Source organism: Miniopterus natalensis, chromosome X (assembly GCF_054644295.1).
Source record: "Miniopterus natalensis isolate mMinNat1 chromosome X, mMinNat1.hap1, whole genome shotgun sequence".
Classification (NCBI taxonomy): Eukaryota; Metazoa; Chordata; class Mammalia; order Chiroptera; family Miniopteridae; genus Miniopterus; species Miniopterus natalensis.
Window position 1 is genome coordinate 7814559 of NC_142103.1, and position 17165 is coordinate 7831723.

The 17165-nt window shown below is 40.3% G+C and overlaps 1 protein-coding gene across 1 annotated transcript; it reads right to left on the reverse strand.

Annotated features, from left to right (window-relative positions):
* Positions 1-3707: 3707 nt before the first annotated feature.
* On the reverse strand, positions 3708-12231 carry CCDC160 (coiled-coil domain containing 160). Its single transcript, XM_087829283.1, has 3 exons — positions 12154-12231; positions 11067-11124; positions 3708-5200 (listed from the first exon to the last, which is right to left on the reverse strand). Exons 2-3 carry the CDS (start codon positions 11100-11102, stop codon positions 4214-4216), a joined length of 1023 nt encoding a protein of 340 aa, XP_087685409.1. The 5' UTR covers positions 11103-11124; positions 12154-12231; the 3' UTR covers positions 3708-4213.
* Positions 12232-17165: the final 4934 nt, after the last annotated feature.

Below are 17165 nucleotides of genomic sequence, written 5' to 3' on the forward strand. Positions count from 1 at the left end.
TCAACAACAGTATTTATTAATTCCATCCTACAAAATGAGGGAACCAAGCTACTGGGAATTTATGCAACTTGCTCAAAATCACATGGCTAGGAAGTGGATAATCGAAGTTTGTGCACTTAATCTCTGTTATACTGTGTTTTCCTGGAGAGAGGAGCAACTGTGGTATTTATCTTTTATACATCTCTTTGAAACTTGAGCGCTCATCATGGACTTAACTGGATATTATGACCAAAATCTCTTAGGCCTTTTGTTTCCAAAACAAAAATGATGGCAGCCAAAGGTACAGTGGCACCCAAAAATTTTTTTTCCTGCAGTTCGTTATCTGGAACTTGGTCTTTATGTCATGAGAACTTCATTCTCTAGTCTACATGCAAATGAGCAAAAAGTTGGAATCACAGTAATTTTCAGAGTAGAACCTCAAATGGGGCTTTAAAAGTCAGCAAAATGTAGCATCCCAGTGTTCTAATACATTGCTGTTCGAGGCCTCTTTGAAGCCAAATAGACCTTCCACATTCACATTCCAGAAATGCCCCCACCCCTGCCCCCATCGTGGCCTGGAAAAATTCTTCTTATCCTTCAAGGTTCAGCTCAAATGTCACCTCCTTTATGAGGTCCTTCCCAACCCCACAGGCAGAATTAACTGATCCTCCTATGTGCTCCCACAGCACTTTGTATTAGCACTGCTAGTATAGCATTTACCATGTTCTTTCAGTTAGTCACATAAGTAAGGTCATTGAGGTCAGAGACCTGTCTTATTCATAAATCCTTTTATCCTCACATCCCCAGCCTAGCACATACCACATTTCATCAAATCTAAAACTCCACTGATTTTAAAATACATCATTATTTTATGAAACATTAAGAAAGGGGGAGGGGACCCACTGACAATTATACTATAACATGCCAACCATTTCAAGATGTACCCCAAATTCAGGGATGTTAAAATACTTTTTAAGTGTGTCTTAGAAGTTATTAACTGTGGTAATAACTATGGTTATCAGCTAATGTTTCTAGAACTGGATTGTAAACCCAAGGTAGAGCAGATATTCCTAGAGCCATGTGACAGCCCATGTTCCCTAGTAAGGAAGGAACTGGTATTTGGTGGGGAATGGTTTGCAATTGCATTGCTAATTTCAAGTATTTTACCTAACAGATTAAAGGGATGAGTACCTGATGTGCCATTCTTGTTAAAAGTAAAAATACCTCCACATCTCCAATTCGATATACTAAAAAGGACAATGACAATATATTCTGATCAAAATTGGGAGCCACCTAATTCAATAAGTGAGTGTGATTATGGAGACAGTGGGACAGAGTATTACTATCTGCTTTGATTCTGGTTCTTTAAGCCACTTCAACCCACTGCTGTTCCCATCTGCCCAGGACAAGGAACTGGCCAGCTTTCTCCCAGCTTATTTCAGCACTGCTTTTAAAAATAAAAGCATCAAGCCCTGGCCAGTTTGGCTCAGTGATTAGAGCATCAGCCCTCAGACTGAAGGGTCTCGGGTTTGATTCTTGGTCAAGGGCACGTGCCTCGGCTGCAGGCTCGATCCCTGGTCCAGTCAGGGCCCATGTGGGACGCAACCAGTCAATGTGTCTCTCTCACATTGATGTTTCTCTCTCTCTCCCTTCCCCCCCTCCCTCTTTTCCACTCTCTCTTAGGAAAATCAGTGGAAAAAATATCCTCGGTGAGGATTAACAAAAAAATAAAATAAAATATAAAATATAAGCATCAAAACATATGAACCCTTCCCAGCTCCACACTGTTGGCTCTGCTACCTTGGCTTCCATTCTCCTTAGCCCTCTGGATTTGGGGATTGTCCATTATCTCCCTGGCTAGTGTCTGGACCTAGGCTTTCCATAGGGTGGGCCTTGCAGGGGCTCCACATCCCAGGATGTCCCATCGGAATCTATTTTCCGCCTGCCGGTGTGGCTCAGTTGGTTGAGCTTCATTCCCACGAACCAGGAGGTCACAGTTCAATTCCAGGTCAGGGCACTTGTCTGGGTTGCAGGCTCGATCCTCAGTAGGGGGCGTGCAGGAGGCAGCCAGTTGATGTTTCTCTCTCACTGATGTTTCTATTTCTCTCTCCCTCTCCCTTCCTCTCTCTGAAATCAATAAAGACATATTTTTTGGAAAAAAATCTATTTTCCGGTTCCTTCCGGGAAATACAAACCCCCCACCCGAGAGCTGGGCTAAGCCATGCACTTATCTTTTCCGGATCTCCCTCCACCACACTCTTTCCCCACCCTCAAACATACAAGTGCACATACACACTCATGCCAGATAAACCAAGTTGTCACTTAAGACTTTAGACTGGTGGTTGGTTGATAGAAATCCTCCTGGAGTAAAAGCTCCTCTTTAAAATTAAAATATACTAAGATGCTTGAGCCCAGGAGCTTAATACAATTTGTGAAATATTTTAACATGTAAGCAGCTCTGCACACTAATAGTCAGAAGCTGAGTGTCTTTCTGGGGCAAGGACAAAGGGATAATTTTTAAGGGGATGATGGAATAGGGCAAAAACCTCCTAGTTTGCTTTTGTACCTAGACCCTTGGTGAGAAGCCAGTGACCACCCCTTTGAGTGGGCTGCCAGTACCTGGGTTATCAGGACTAACTTATCAGGACTAACTCAGAAGGTGCCAAAGGTGATTATCTTCCAATTTAGACCAGTCCTCCCAGGCTAGGCGAGCCCTGCTCAGCCTTCAGATCAGCTTAGTTTGTTTCCATTCAGTGCCTTCCCCAACCTTAACCAGTAAAAATGAAACAAGATAAAGGAGAAGGAGCTCATTTAATCCCTCTCCTGATTTAGTAATGACACAATATTTGGAAATGTTCAAAATATAAAGAAGAGACTTTCTACATTTCTTTGAAAGGGGGGGGTGTCTGAAATGTAGGTCCCCCAAAGTACTAGAACTGAGTACATTTGATGCTATAGGAGTTTTACTTCTTCACAGGTACAGTTACACTTGCAAATAAAATACTGTGGTAAAAGCACAGAACATTAGAAGTGAACAGAATCTGGATAACAGTTCTACTCCCTCATTTTATAGATGAGGACTTTTAGGACTTATAATTAGTGAATGGCAAAGCAAGTCCTAGAACCCAAGTGTCCAGACTCCCAGTCTCAAGATTTCCTATATGGAAAGATACCTAAACCCTTACAATTGTATTCCACCCTCATAGTCTGTAATTACATTTTGTTCATTGGACTTAAAAATAGCATACAAATAGAGCTCCAATTACAAAAAAAGTCGTGGTTGATACAAACAAATGCAAAGAATCAACTGCCCATTGTTTTCACCAATGGACTGAAGCAGCACGTTTATTCTCTAAAAGTATAAAATAAATTGTCATTGCCCAGGCCCCTAACAGGGCTGGGTTCCTGTATAAATCAAGCCAGCTCACTAACAGCTTACCTAGCCAACACCCAACACCTTTCACTCCAGTCCGAACTAGCTGGTGATGTAAGCTGGGCAGGAAGCTTATAAATGCCCATCCCCACCCTGGTAGAATTTTGGAACAACTGTGTAAACAACGCCCCTTGGTGGTGAACATAAGAAAATGCAAAAGCCAATGCTGACAAATCAGAGATCTAGCAAAGGTCATAGCTTGTCTCTTAAGTCGTCTTCTAGTCTATGGGAACCTTGGCCAAGTGAAGGGAAAACACATGGGGAACACAGCAGGGGAGAGAAAAATCTGCATTTTTTCCTGGAGATGTTATATGTGCCTAATTAAGGTTAGATCCCAAAGAAAGCATATACATTTTTGTATCCCATTGAGTCTGAACAGGCAGCTATAAGAGCCACAGCCACATGTTATGTTATACATATAAACATGATTTTTATTATTAACATCAATGAACACAGACGAAAGAATGTTCACATGCCAAGGACATAATGCTCACAAGATCATGAAAAGGCTATTGATTTGTGGTCATAAATGATTTGGTGAGTCACTACAAGTCTGAGTGAAATAATATTAAAAAAGAGATTTCTGAAGCTTCATTTCCATTTAAACCCCTGCAATAACTCCATTAGAAAGAGAAAACAGATGCTTTGAAATTGACATCTATACATTTTACAGATGCATGGATTCACCAAAAATGAAAATTACACCCCATTAAACACATTTTTAAAAGTACACAAAGAAAGCACAAGAAACTGATTTGGCTCAATGACTTGCCTAATTAAAGGCGTTTTATTTTTTTTGTTTTAAAAAAAATCCCCTGTAAAGCTGTCAAGGGTACTTGATGTTACAGAAGAAAAGTGTTTTCTAAGCAACTCCAGGGCCCTGTTATTTCTTGCTTGCAGGCTCTTCTCAGTTCTGAGTTCATTCTTGATAACATCGAGCTCTCCATGGATCTTTTCCATTTCCAATTCATAATACAATTTTATTTCTTCTTTTAGGAGCACATTTCCAACCTCAGTCTGATGCTTTAACTTCTTCACAGCTTCTTTTAGATCTCTGTTCTCTAGGCTCAGCTTGTGGATGACTTCTTTGGCTTGCTGGAGCTCTTTAGTTAAGTTTTTGACATTTGTTGCTTTTTCAGATAGGTCATTTCTTAAAGATTGAAGTTCCCAGTTTTTCTTCAAAGTTTCCGGCCCTGTTTCTTGAAAATTTAGGGCTTTTGTGGAGACTTCCTTTTTGGCGTTCAAAAGTTCTTTTTCAGCATTTTCAAATTCCTCTTCTATTTTCCTGCATTTCATATTGAGTTCTTCCAGTTCTCCATTCAAAATATTCAGGCTAAAATTTGGAGACTTTCCTTCAGTAAATTTCTTCTTGTCTCGTCGCCATGGAACTGGAAATTCCTTTGTATTCCAGACGCAGTGGTCTTCGGTGCTATTAAAGCTTTCTTCAGTTGCAACATCCAAATTACATGATTCGCAGGAGACAGAGTCTGTGTCGGCTTCATTCTTTGAAATGTTCATCTTTCTCTCTCTTAAATTTGGTTCTTGTATTTTATTTGGTTGGGAAACAAATTCTTTCCTCCTAAATTTATTCTCTTCTTGAAACTTCCTGCTAGACAAATTATAAATTCCTTCCATCCTTTTGGTCTTACCTAAAGTCAGGTGTCCAGGAGAAGATTCAGGCTGTAAAGCCTCATTCAGAACATCATGAGCACTAAAAGAAGGAGCAAACATATTCTCTTTCCAATGTTTTCTCCTACCATCCATTTCTTCAAACACCTCTTCAAATTCCTGAAAAAAAGTTTTAAAATCAAAACACATTATTTACATTGGCAGCTGGCAGTGTGAAAACAACTAAGAATGCTGGCTCATGGGTGAAGGAGCCTAAATATTTGAAGGCTGCCTCTCCCGGTAACTCATGAAGCGGCCTGGGCCTCAGTTCCCTCATTTGTAAATTGAAAGGGCTAAATTAGTTACGTTCTACAGATTGTTCCAGCTTTAAAATTCTCTGATACTATGAAATATAACCAACAAATTGACACATTTGGTTATTTATTGTAGGCAGAGAAAATAATTCTATGAGAAAACAATGATACACATGAAAACAGACTGATTCAAAAATGTAAAAGTGATTTAAAATTAATAGGCTAATATTAAAATAGGCTAATACCTGTGCTTCCAATTTCCCTGATTTTTTTCTAGTTCTTTTGGGTAGGAATACTGTTTATTCATTTTTTAAAGTGACTAAAACATCAGGGCTTAATGCAATACGAGCTGCTTTTGGTAAAGTATACCATGCAGACTTCCTCATGACTAACTCTGCCAAATGCCCTTCTGTCTTGACCTGTGAATTCCTGCTATTCCAGTCTTGGGCTTTGCTTTTAGGCATGACTGCCAAGTGTACAGAACTCTATCCATTTTGACAGCAATTTCATGATGAGGACCGAATGTCAACAATTGAAAATATTAATGCCACCAAATGTGTTTTTCTGGAGATATTGATACCAAGTGTAGTTTTTAGGTGAAACCTTAGCATGCTAAATCACAACCAACTTTCTAAATACATAAAAATTAGAGGATATTTATTTTGTTTCTTCCCTATTCAAAGGGAATCCTTAACATACAGCACTCCTAAAGCATGGACATCTTTGATAGGTTACTACTTCTGTGCGAAGGGAGAAAGAAGGAACCAGGTAACACACTGAAAGGCCACTGGCATCTGAAGCCAACAAACTAAAAACTGCAGTTACCGTTAAAGGGTTGGAAGAAGGAAGGGGTCACTTCATTCATTTTATACATTAACTTACTGTAATATATTTGTGGTATCACCACTGAGAAAGATCAAATTATGGCTGCATCTATTTTTCCCATGCACACAAATGTAATTTTATCTTGGTAACAAAAAATGGCAACTGTTGTATTTATTTTAAATTAATATTTTCTTTAATATTATTAAAGATGATAAATGTTATATATTATATAATATATAATACATATTTATATAATATTTCATATTATGCAAAGATTATAATAGTGCTCATTATTTGTAGAATTTTGGAAAATACAGAAACGGAATCTACCTCATGATCCCGTGGCCCTAAGACAACCACTTTTTGATATCTTATCTCTCTAGTATTTTCTTTTTAGCAACAGTAGTTTAAATTTTAACAGATTTCCTTCCTACCAACAATGAGAGGATAAACTTGATATCTACATGTACTGAACATGCCTGACCCCCTATCCCACAAGGGTACATCTCCATTGTCAACTACTTGGCTTTGAGGAAAGGGAAAGGTACAAATATTCAGTAAAGGTATTAAAATGATGGGTTCAAAAGCTATATGCCAAACTTTATTAAAAGTCAATCAGACTAGAATAATAAGCTGCGACTTTAAATTCATGGTGTAGATTTGCCACTGGAGGCATTATCTCCTCTCTCTTGAAATAGTCCTTTCTGACTTTATTCTACTAGTCACCATCCAGAAGCATCTATGATCTATTTGTTCTTAAAAGGGAAATATAATCATAATCCTTGTCTCTCTCCTCTCTAGTATTATGAATGCAAATGAGTGGGGATTATTACAGCAATCATAAAGGAAAGAAACAGAAGAAAAAGAAAAGATGGTGAAACTAGCTGCCAGTCACATTTTAAAAATTGTTATGTTACATTTATAATTCTTTTTAATTGAATTTATTGGGGTGACATTTGTGTTTTTTTGTTTTTTTTCGGGGGGGTGACATTTGTTAATTATACAGATTTCAGGTATACAATTCTACAATACATCATCTGTAACCAGTCACATTTTTTTAGCAATCAAAATTTTACTAGACAATCCTATAAACGATAAAAGTGCTTCTAATCAGGTAGCAATGGGAGAGAGATTGCTATTACTCATAGCAAATTCTGGGTGAAAGGCATTGGTGAGATTGCTCAGGAAAGAAATGTGCAGAGGGGCAAGTAAGCTGAGGCCACTTTATAACTGGAGATAGGAATAATGACAAATCTGATATAGAGATTTGGGTAGGGATAAAAGTTAAAATAGAAAACTCTTTTTATTAGTAATTTATACCTTGAAAAAGTAACTTATATCTCCAACCCTCTCATAAATATGTAAATTTCACTACCTTTCTTCCTGAGCTTCTGTACAATTTCCTGATATAGACAATGCTTTTCGCAGAACTGGGAAGAGTAGACTTATTTTATAACCGAGGCTCAGAGAAGTTAAGTGACTTGACCAAGGCCACACAGCCTGTGATGATAAAACTGAAACCCTGTCTCCTAGGTCAGTGCTTGTTCTAAAATTCCCCTTTATTATTCTGCTAGGTTTCATTTCACAAATTGAAAGAAAACAACCCACTATTTTCAGAGCTTAGGTATTTTTTAAAGGCCACAAAAGGACAGAGGAAAAATAAGGGGGGGGGGGGAGGGTAAGGAGAATTGCATGTCACGTATCAAAGGACAGAAAGAGAAAGGTTTGAAAAGCCTTTGGAATTCCCCTCCCATGGCTTATACAGGGCAGGGTCAGGGGTCTCTGAGCTGCTTTTCTTTTCTTTTCTCTCTCTCTCTCTCCCTCCCTCTCTCTATCTCTCTCTCTCCCCCCTCCCTCCCTCCCTCCCCCCTTCCTTCTTTCTTTCTTTCTTTTCTATTTTATTGGCAAGATATCCTTTAATGGCTTATTCCCAAATCTACTCACAGAGTATGGAAAAGCCCATATAGGGGGGTAAAAGCTGCCAGTTTCATTTTCTCTTTGCAAATTGCATTTTGTTATTTTTTTTTTATGGAGAACAAGTATGATATTAGTATTCTCTGGCAAGGACAAGGAATATGCTTTGAAACGACGGCACTCCTCTACCCTGGAGTGGTAGCCATTTTGCTTGCAATAGACTTGATTACGCAATTTTTTGCAGTGTAAGGCAAAGCAAACCAGAATCCCCTTTTGAAAGTACAAGCATGCCTTTTTAGTGAATCAATTGTGAACATTTATTATTATACTTATTATTATTACCCAACACTATGCTTGATTCTGGAGAACTGAAGGGTAGGGGAAGGAGGTCCAGGAGAAATAAAAGATTTAAAGAAATAAGCCAGAACAAGGAAAATGATATAAAGTCCTATGACAAAAATAACATTAGTGGTCCTTGGGACTGAACTGTCAATGCCTGGGTATACATAATATGGCTACATGTATTCATTTGTGTCTGACATGAATTAATAATGGACTCTTGATGGTTCTAGTTAGTGTCTACCTAAAAACATCACCATTCATCCTCTGGTGACTTTCTTCTTTTTGCAGTGGCAAAGTAGTAGGGCATTTTGGTGGAGTAAAGAATCTCTTGACTCATAAAAGTGGTTTATATTCACCTAAAGAATTTGGGAAGCACCGATAAATTGAAAATGGATTTATAATGTAGTGTTATGTGACATAATTGTTGAGCACTAACTAAGCAAAGAGTGATCATTTCTAATGGATCTTTGGGTAAACTGTTCCATAAAATTCTTAGGTGAATGCATATCTATCCTCAAATAGTTCCAGAAAATAATATACTGCTGTTTATTGTGAAAGGAGAAACCCAAAAAACCATCACAGTTTCATCTTCAAGGTATGGGTCCCTGAGGAATATACTCATATTAAGGTGGATAAGTGATCAAATATGTAAAACCTATGTTTTCTAAAATATTCATATTTTAAAATCACACGCTTTAAGGAAATTTGATGACATAAAAATCAAAGATCTTTTCTGTTGCCTTATCTCATTTACATTAAATTTGATTTCAAAATTTCAGGACCACCTCTTTTGCATAAATCTAGATGTGTCTGCAAAAAGAGATTATTTTTTCAGGCAGGGGTATGCTGGGACTGGGAAATAGTTCTGGAAAACCTCCAGAAGCTTTCTCCCACATCACAAGAGTGCTTTATCACAAACTTTGTAAGCTGGGAATGATGGTTAGAAAAGGTCATCTCCACCCTTGATAGGCAAACTTCTGTCACTACCTCAGCCCCCCTCAACTAGAGCCATAGCTTGTAATCACAGCCCAGGGGCAGTAAGGGGAAGACAAAGGGTCCTTCTTAGCCCAAGGAACTTTTCCCCATTATTCCTGGAGGTTTTCAGTTTTCCCAACCCTTAGAAAAAGTGCTTGGTGAAAATGGGGGAGGGGGAAGGGAGGAGTCCGCTACAAAGGAAATCACTGGCCTTGCTTTTTTGCTCAATTGTCCAACCTGTTCTCACTTAGTAGTAGTTCTCAACTTTTTATGCTGCTTCCACTGTTCCCAGGCACAAAACACTGCCATTATTACCCTCTCTCCTTATTCAAGAATATTCTCACCTGCCCCACCTAGGGAAGCTTTGCCATTCCCCACCCTCTTGAGAATTACTGGCTTGCAGAAAACTATTAAATACCAAAATTAGAACCCAGGGGAACTGTCTGAAGTCAAGATGGGTGAACATATTTTACCGTGCAGAATTGTGGGGAAGGGAAAGGAAGTTCTTGAGAAAGAAATTGAGTGTGGACTATGGTGAAAAAAGTAAGACTGAAGAAGTCAGTTATCTTGGCTCCCACACTTTAGAGCTATGTGGAAACTTACCTTGTTGTTGTTTCTTTAGGTGTAAAATAGGGTCAATATACTTATTTCACAGGTGGTTAAAAGAAATTAATGAAAATGAAAATGAAACTAATTTTAAAGTATACTGTAAAAAATGGGTCTTGTCCCTTTTTTAGGTTTTCCTTACCCTCCTTGGGAACAGGAACCAGCCAGTTAAATAACTCAACCCTTCTCCAAAGATGTGTGCTTCAAAGTTGCCAGCCTGAGGTCATCAGACCTCAGGAAAAGTCAGTTTGAAAAAAATAAACAAATGTAGGTAGTATTACAGTATGCAGAGGGGAACCTAAACTCAAATCTTACATTAATTTAACCTGCATCCTCCGGGAAGAATTAACCCTAAATCCTATAAGTTGTTTATGTCTCCAAATTTCTGAAGCTAAATTATTTCTAAGCAGAAAAGTGGCAGTCTTTTTTTTCCCCTCCCACAACCAAAGACATTTGCATTTTTATCACCAATAAAAATTACCAAGAACTTTCCAGACGCTCCAGTGTTTTTCAGTCACCAATAAGTTCAAAGAAATATTACAACTGGAGTGTCGGTTTGAAGGTCAGCAAGGATGGTGCTGCGTGCTGAGTTTTTCCTGTGCTTCTACAGCATTTCATACACACTTTTATTTTACCAATACTGTGACCTCCTTAATCATCTTTGTATCCCTAGCTGTTACCTGACACATGACAGCCCTCAATAAATATTTGTTGAATAATTGATCCTTAATATTCTTCCTGAAAATTCTATAATGCTTTGATTCTAATTGAGTTTTTGTAAATACTTATAATTTGTCTTGTGACTTATGAAGTGTTTTGGGTGACATTTTAGGAAAAGGACTTTTATTTTTCCCTCAAAGTGTACTTGGCTCAGCTAAAATCTTCAGGGCAGTTCTATTTTTATGAGATTTTCTTTTTCTTTTTTTAAAAAAATATATCTTTATTGATTTCAGAGAGAAGGCTTTCTTGATAGTGTGCTGACAATGCGGATTAATGATATAGTTACAAGGTTGAGGCTCTGTGCTTCTAAACACCCATAACAAGGTATCAGCTAGCATAATTATACTTACATTTCCTGATGTCCAGGGTCTTCTATTTGATGCCATTGTCCTCCTTTTCCAGTTTGAACTGAAAAATAAAATCTCACCTGCATTAGAAAAACACTATTAACCAGAATGCCCGAATCCCTGTCTATATCTGAGATGTGGCCTAAAATTACAAGTGATATACTTACTGTTTGGCCCATCTGCCAGACACTTTGAAGAAAGTTTTCTTTTGAACTTGTCAACCTACTTTGTCAACTGTGATGCCACTAAGTCTTGTTTCCCAAGCAATGCAAATATCAAATGGGACAAGAACAATGGCGGCATGTAGTCAAACACAGTAGTATCTCCTTGCCTTCAGCACCTATTGAACAAATGAGCCACCACTGGTGGCCACAGTGGCAGCAGCGCGCTGGCCACAATTAGTGTGAAGGGCTGGAGCCTAAGCCTTCCCTCAGGGCACAGGTAATTTGAAGAAAAAACAAAACATTTAAAAGGGCAGTGATTCCCGATTTGTGCCTTAATCTTTCAGAGTCCTAACACATGAGCCAAGTGTCTACTTCACGGGACAAAGTGTCTTGTCTATTGCTTGGCAGATACTGAGAGGTAAGCGAAGTGCCATTTAAAACTGGGCCTTGCGGACAATTCTTTGTTATTCGTGTGAAACGATTCCTTCTGGAGGAAAAGGGACGGAGTCCCCTTAATTCTGAAGGCTGAGTACTTTATTAGCATGGAAGTCACATTCCAGCTATAAAGCTGTACTATGCATGCATAGTTTCGGGGTTTTCTCAGTAAATGGTTAACTGGAACTCCTGCCACCGCCGCTTTCAGTGGAGAGTGGGTGGCTCCGGCGGGGCGCTGCCTGGCCCCCACCGCAGGTGACGCTGTCGAGGCCGGGAGGGGCGGCGGCGAGGCCGGACACCACTCCTCCTTCCGGACCCGGACCCCATGCCCCGGTCGCTTCCCTCCCAAACGCTCCCCACCTCCGGGCTCGGGGATCTCAAGAGAGGGGCCCCGCGATGCGGTTCACATGGGGAACGTCCTCTAGAGCGTGGTGCGCCCGCGAACAAGAGGGACGAGCCAGGAGGAGCGGCTTTCCCGCGCGCAGACTGACCTGGCGGCGTGGGTGGGGTGCGGCGGTCCCGTTCCCCACTTCTCCGAAGCCGGCCACCACCGGCCTGCGGCACCCCTCGGTTCGGCGCTGGCCACCCTGCCGGGGCCGGGCCGGCGCCCGGCGAAACCTCCGCAGTGCAGCGCCAGCGCGGCCCGCGCCGTTGCCTAGCAACCGCCTGGCCGGATTTAATAGGACCAGGGAGCTGAGGGCCGGCGCTCGCAGCCCCGCAGAGCACTGCGCATGCCCGGGGCGGTGGTTCTCCTGGCGGCTCCTACCTGCGGGAAACGCGAGCTCTAGTCGCAGTAGGGCCGCCCAGTCTGGGTGGGAAGGGGCGAGAAACTGCGGGGCTGTCCCACCCACAGGGGCTTATGACGGAGCCTCTGGGTGACTCACAAAGCCCCTTGGATACTGCGATTACTAGGGAAACAGGGAGTGGTCCGGGTTAACCCCTAGGCCTGCAGGTCATAACCTGACGTTGACAGGGGAGGGTTAGCTCTGGAAGGTGGCCTGGAATTGGTTCAGGGTCCCTAAGAGTGTGGCTGTTTCACCCCATCCCATGACCCTCAGCACAATGGTCTGGCCAGAATTTCTGCCTCTGGCCAAGGCTCCAAGGACCCGTGTCAGGAGAGCATTGTGTCTGGTTGTATCCCTATGGGAGACTGAGTTTGTGTCTCAGGTAGCCCATGGTTTCCTTATTTAGGACTCAGGAATTTCTCTAAACCACTCTAGAACATATTTCAATCTAAAACCTATTCGGGGCAACTAGCTCTACACTACTGGCAGCTTAAAATAATTTCCTTTTGTCAGTCCCCAAACTACTCTCTTTGAGTTTCAAAAGTTGCTCAGAACTGCCAGGATTTGGTTGGGGAACAAGCACATGTTCTTCATTATGTTATAGATTTCAGTTCTGGTACTTTATTGCATAATGATCTGCTCAAACTTTGATTAGCCTGGTTGCCCAATGCTCATTCTTCCATCACAAAATTGATCACACATATTGGTTAATAGTATGATTTGGACTCAGCCAGGGCCTGACCAAAAGATGGACCTGGCAAAGGTCCTGGGTCTTAGAGTGGAACTGGGGTGTCCAAAAATAGTTTTAATAGTAAGTTTTAGGAAACCTAGTATTTTTTAGGAAGCAGGAGGGTGAAAGGAAACATTAGTTCTAGAATCTCAAGTGAAAGAAGGTTGAAGCATATTTAAAAAGTGACAGTCTAATTTATCAAGAGAAGTAAGGTAGTGACTTAGAAACAATATAAGATACATTGACAAATAAAATACTAACATTTTTACAAGGAAAGACTTTCAACTGCCAACTTTATAAAAAAACACTTCCTTTCCTACGGCAGTACAACAAGCAGAGAACTGCTCAGACTCTAAGTCACTGACAAGCTATCAGAGCCTGGGACAGAGTCTCCAAAAAGGCAGTGGCTAGAAAGGGTAAGAGGCTGAAAGCAGCAATGAAAATTCCAGGGGGAAACACATGAGGAGCCAAGAAGGAAACCATACTTCTTACTGATGATATGAACTTCTGTGGACAGGCAGTTCCCACTATTCAATCGCTATTTGGCTGTCTTTCTCGCACTGTAATTATATCTGACCACGGTTTCTTTCCTACTTGGCGTATTATAGTTGTACAACTTTCCCGTTGTTATTCTATTTCCAAGACAAATATTTAGTATTGGGAGTTTTTCTGATAAATTTAATTGGCAGAAAAAGACTCATTATCCCTACCTATACCAATAACATTTATATTAAAGGAATGAAGATATCCAGGACCCTACTCTGGATTGCTTTTATATATTACTTTAATAACTGTGATATAAGCAGGACCTGGGGTGAAAATCAAGAATATAAAATATTGGTTCAAGGTTTCAAAGACATCCCTAGCACTGTGCTAATGATTGGACCAGTAAAGGAAGGATTGTATTTTCAACAAATGATACTGGAGAATTTTATATCCCTATAAAAAAAGATAATTTTTATCTATTTTTCACATCATATACAAAAATTAACTCCAACCCTGCCTGATATCCTTTCATGGATAAATTTATGAATTGGACTTCATCAAAATCCAAAACTTCTCCTCTTCAAAGGGCACTGTTTACAAAATGTAAATACAAGGCATTGACTAGGAGAAAATAATCGCAATTTTATATCTGATAAAGGGCTTGTATGCAGGCTATATAGAATTCCTGCAGCTCAATAATAAAAGAGACAAGTGACCCAATTAAGAAAGAAAGACAAGATTTGAACAGACACTTTACCAAAGAAGATGTACAGATGGCAAATAAACACATGGAAAGAATGCTCAAGATCATTAGTTATCAATGAAATGCAAATTAAAACCACAATGAGATACCACTGTACACCTATTAGAATGACTAAAATGAAAAAGGCTGATTATAGGATTCTAAGATGGTGGCAGATTGAGTGGAAGCTACAATGACACTCTCCCATGACCAAGCCGGAATTACAACTAAAACAGAGAAAAATAATTCTGAAAAATCAATTGCAACTAAAGACGAGCTAGAGAGCAGCCTCAAAACCAAGGACCTAAAGCAGAGACTGAATAGAGACTGGTAGGAAGTGTGGAGGTGCAAGAGGACTCACTAGGCTCCCACAGGCAGCAGCTGAAGGTCTGGAGGGCTATCTCAGCTGTGGGAGTTCCCACTGAGGACTCTGAGGCCTAAACCCCAAGCTGGGCTTCCCAGCCCAGAGCACCAAAACTGAGAAAGGTGCCCATAAAACATCTGGCTGAAAAAAGCAGCAGGGTTTCTGTTTGCCAGGGAGAGATAGCTGGGAATGCAGGCACCCTCTTAAAGGGCTAATGCGCAAAGTTTCGTATGCAGCCACTCACCTTGGGATCTAGCAGAGGGAGGGCAGAGTGAACTAGAGCAGTATGAGAAGAATCTGAGGTTTCAGGCTCTGGAGACAGAGCTCAGAGGGCAGCTCTCTGGATTCCTATGCTGAGTCATTCCCCCATACTGCAGAGGACATCGTTCTCAGGCAGATCTTTGCCAGCCAGCCAGCTTTTGTCTGTGGGGGAAGCAATTGCCCCATCCATTGGAAACCCTCTCACCCAACCCGGTGGAGTTTACACCTTGCTGTGGTCTACAGCCTGATGCTCATTAAGAGACTAAAATCAATCAACCTGCAGGCAGAGGCAGACCTTTGGGAGCTTTGAGTCTTTGTTTGATCTGCTTCTGTACCTGGGCCTTGGAAAAGCAGACTTCGGTGTGCATCTTGGTCCTGTTCAAATGCACCCAGCTCCAAGAGAGGGAACCACAAGTCGTAGGTTGTTGATAGCTCCAAACAGGGTACTCAAGGCCAGTAACAAACAGCATCTGACATTGGCCTATACCAGAGACCCTCCAATAAGCCTGAGAGTCCTAGCAGATCTACCTAATACATAGAAACAACCCAAATAGGCAGCTAAAATGGGGAGACAAAAAAAAAAAACACAAAAAAACAAGCCCCAAACAAAAAAACAAGAGAAGTCTCCAGAAAAAGAGCTAAATGAAATGGAGATAAGCAATCTATCAGATATAGAGTTCAGAATACTGATTGTAAGGATGCTCAACAGCATGAAAATGATATGGAAACAATGATGGAAATTAAGAATGACATTGCAAAAATACAGAATACAGTGGAAGGAGTAAACAGCAGATTAGAGGAAACTGAGGATGAGATCAGCAAATTAGAAGACAGGGTAGAAAACCTCACTCAATCAGAGATCCAAAAAGAAAAACAATTTAAAAACAGGAAGACAGTTTAAGGGAGCTGTGAGACAACATGAAAGTAATAATATTTGCATTATAGGAATGCCAGAAGGGGAAGAGAATAAGCAAGGGATATAGAATTTGTTTGAAGAAATAATGGCAGGAAACTTCCCTAACCTGGTCAAGGAAAAAGCCACACAAGTTCAGGAGGCACAGAGAGTCCCAAGCAAGAAGACCCCAAGGAGGCCCATGCTGAGGCACATCATAATTAAAATGCCAAGAATTCAAGACAAAGAGAGAATTTAATTAAAAACAGCAAGAGAAAAGCAATCTGTTACCTACAAAGGAGCTCCCATAAGGCTGTCATCTGACTTCTCATCAGAAGCTCTACAGGCCAGAAGAGAATGGCATGAAGTATTCAAGGTAAGAGAAAACAAGGATCTGAAACCAAGACTACTCTATCCAGTAAGATTGTCATTCAAGATAGATGGTGAAATAAAGAGCTTCCCAGACAAAAAAAGCTAAAGAAGTTTATCACCACCAAGCCAGCATTGCAAGAAATGTTAAAAAGGACTGCTATAATAATAAGAAGAAATAGAGAAAGAAACAGGCATAAAGAATTAAAATGGCAATAATTAAGGATTTATGATTAACAACCTTAAGGACTTTAAGGGAGAGATCAACAGCAATACAATCATAGTCAGGGACTTTAACACCCCACTAACTTCACTGGATAGATCTTCCAGACAAAAATTCAACACAGAAACAGTGATTTTAAATGGCACATTAGATCAGATGGGTTTAATTGACATTTACAGAACATTGCACCCCAAAGCTGCAGAATACATTCCTCTCAAGTGCACATGGGTCATTCTCAAAGATAGACCACATGTTAGGGCACAAAACAAGTCTCTAGAAGGTTCAAGAAGACTGAAATGATATTAAGCATCTCAGATCACAATGGCATGAAATTAGAAATCAACTACAGTAAAAACACAAAAACATTCAAACACATGGAGGCTAAATAACATGTTATTAAACAATGAATGGGTTACCAATAAGATCAAGAAAGAAATCAGAAACTTCTTGGAAACAAATGAAAATGAACACACAGCACAACAAAATCTATGGGACACAGGGAAAGCAGTCCTAAGAGGGAAGTTCATAGCACTACCGGCCTACTGCAACAAGCAAGAAAAAATTTTAGTAAACTATCTAACCCTACAAATTAAAGAATTAGAAAGCTCCCCTGTAAAGCCATCTGGACCAGGGCTTTTGTTTGATGGAAGT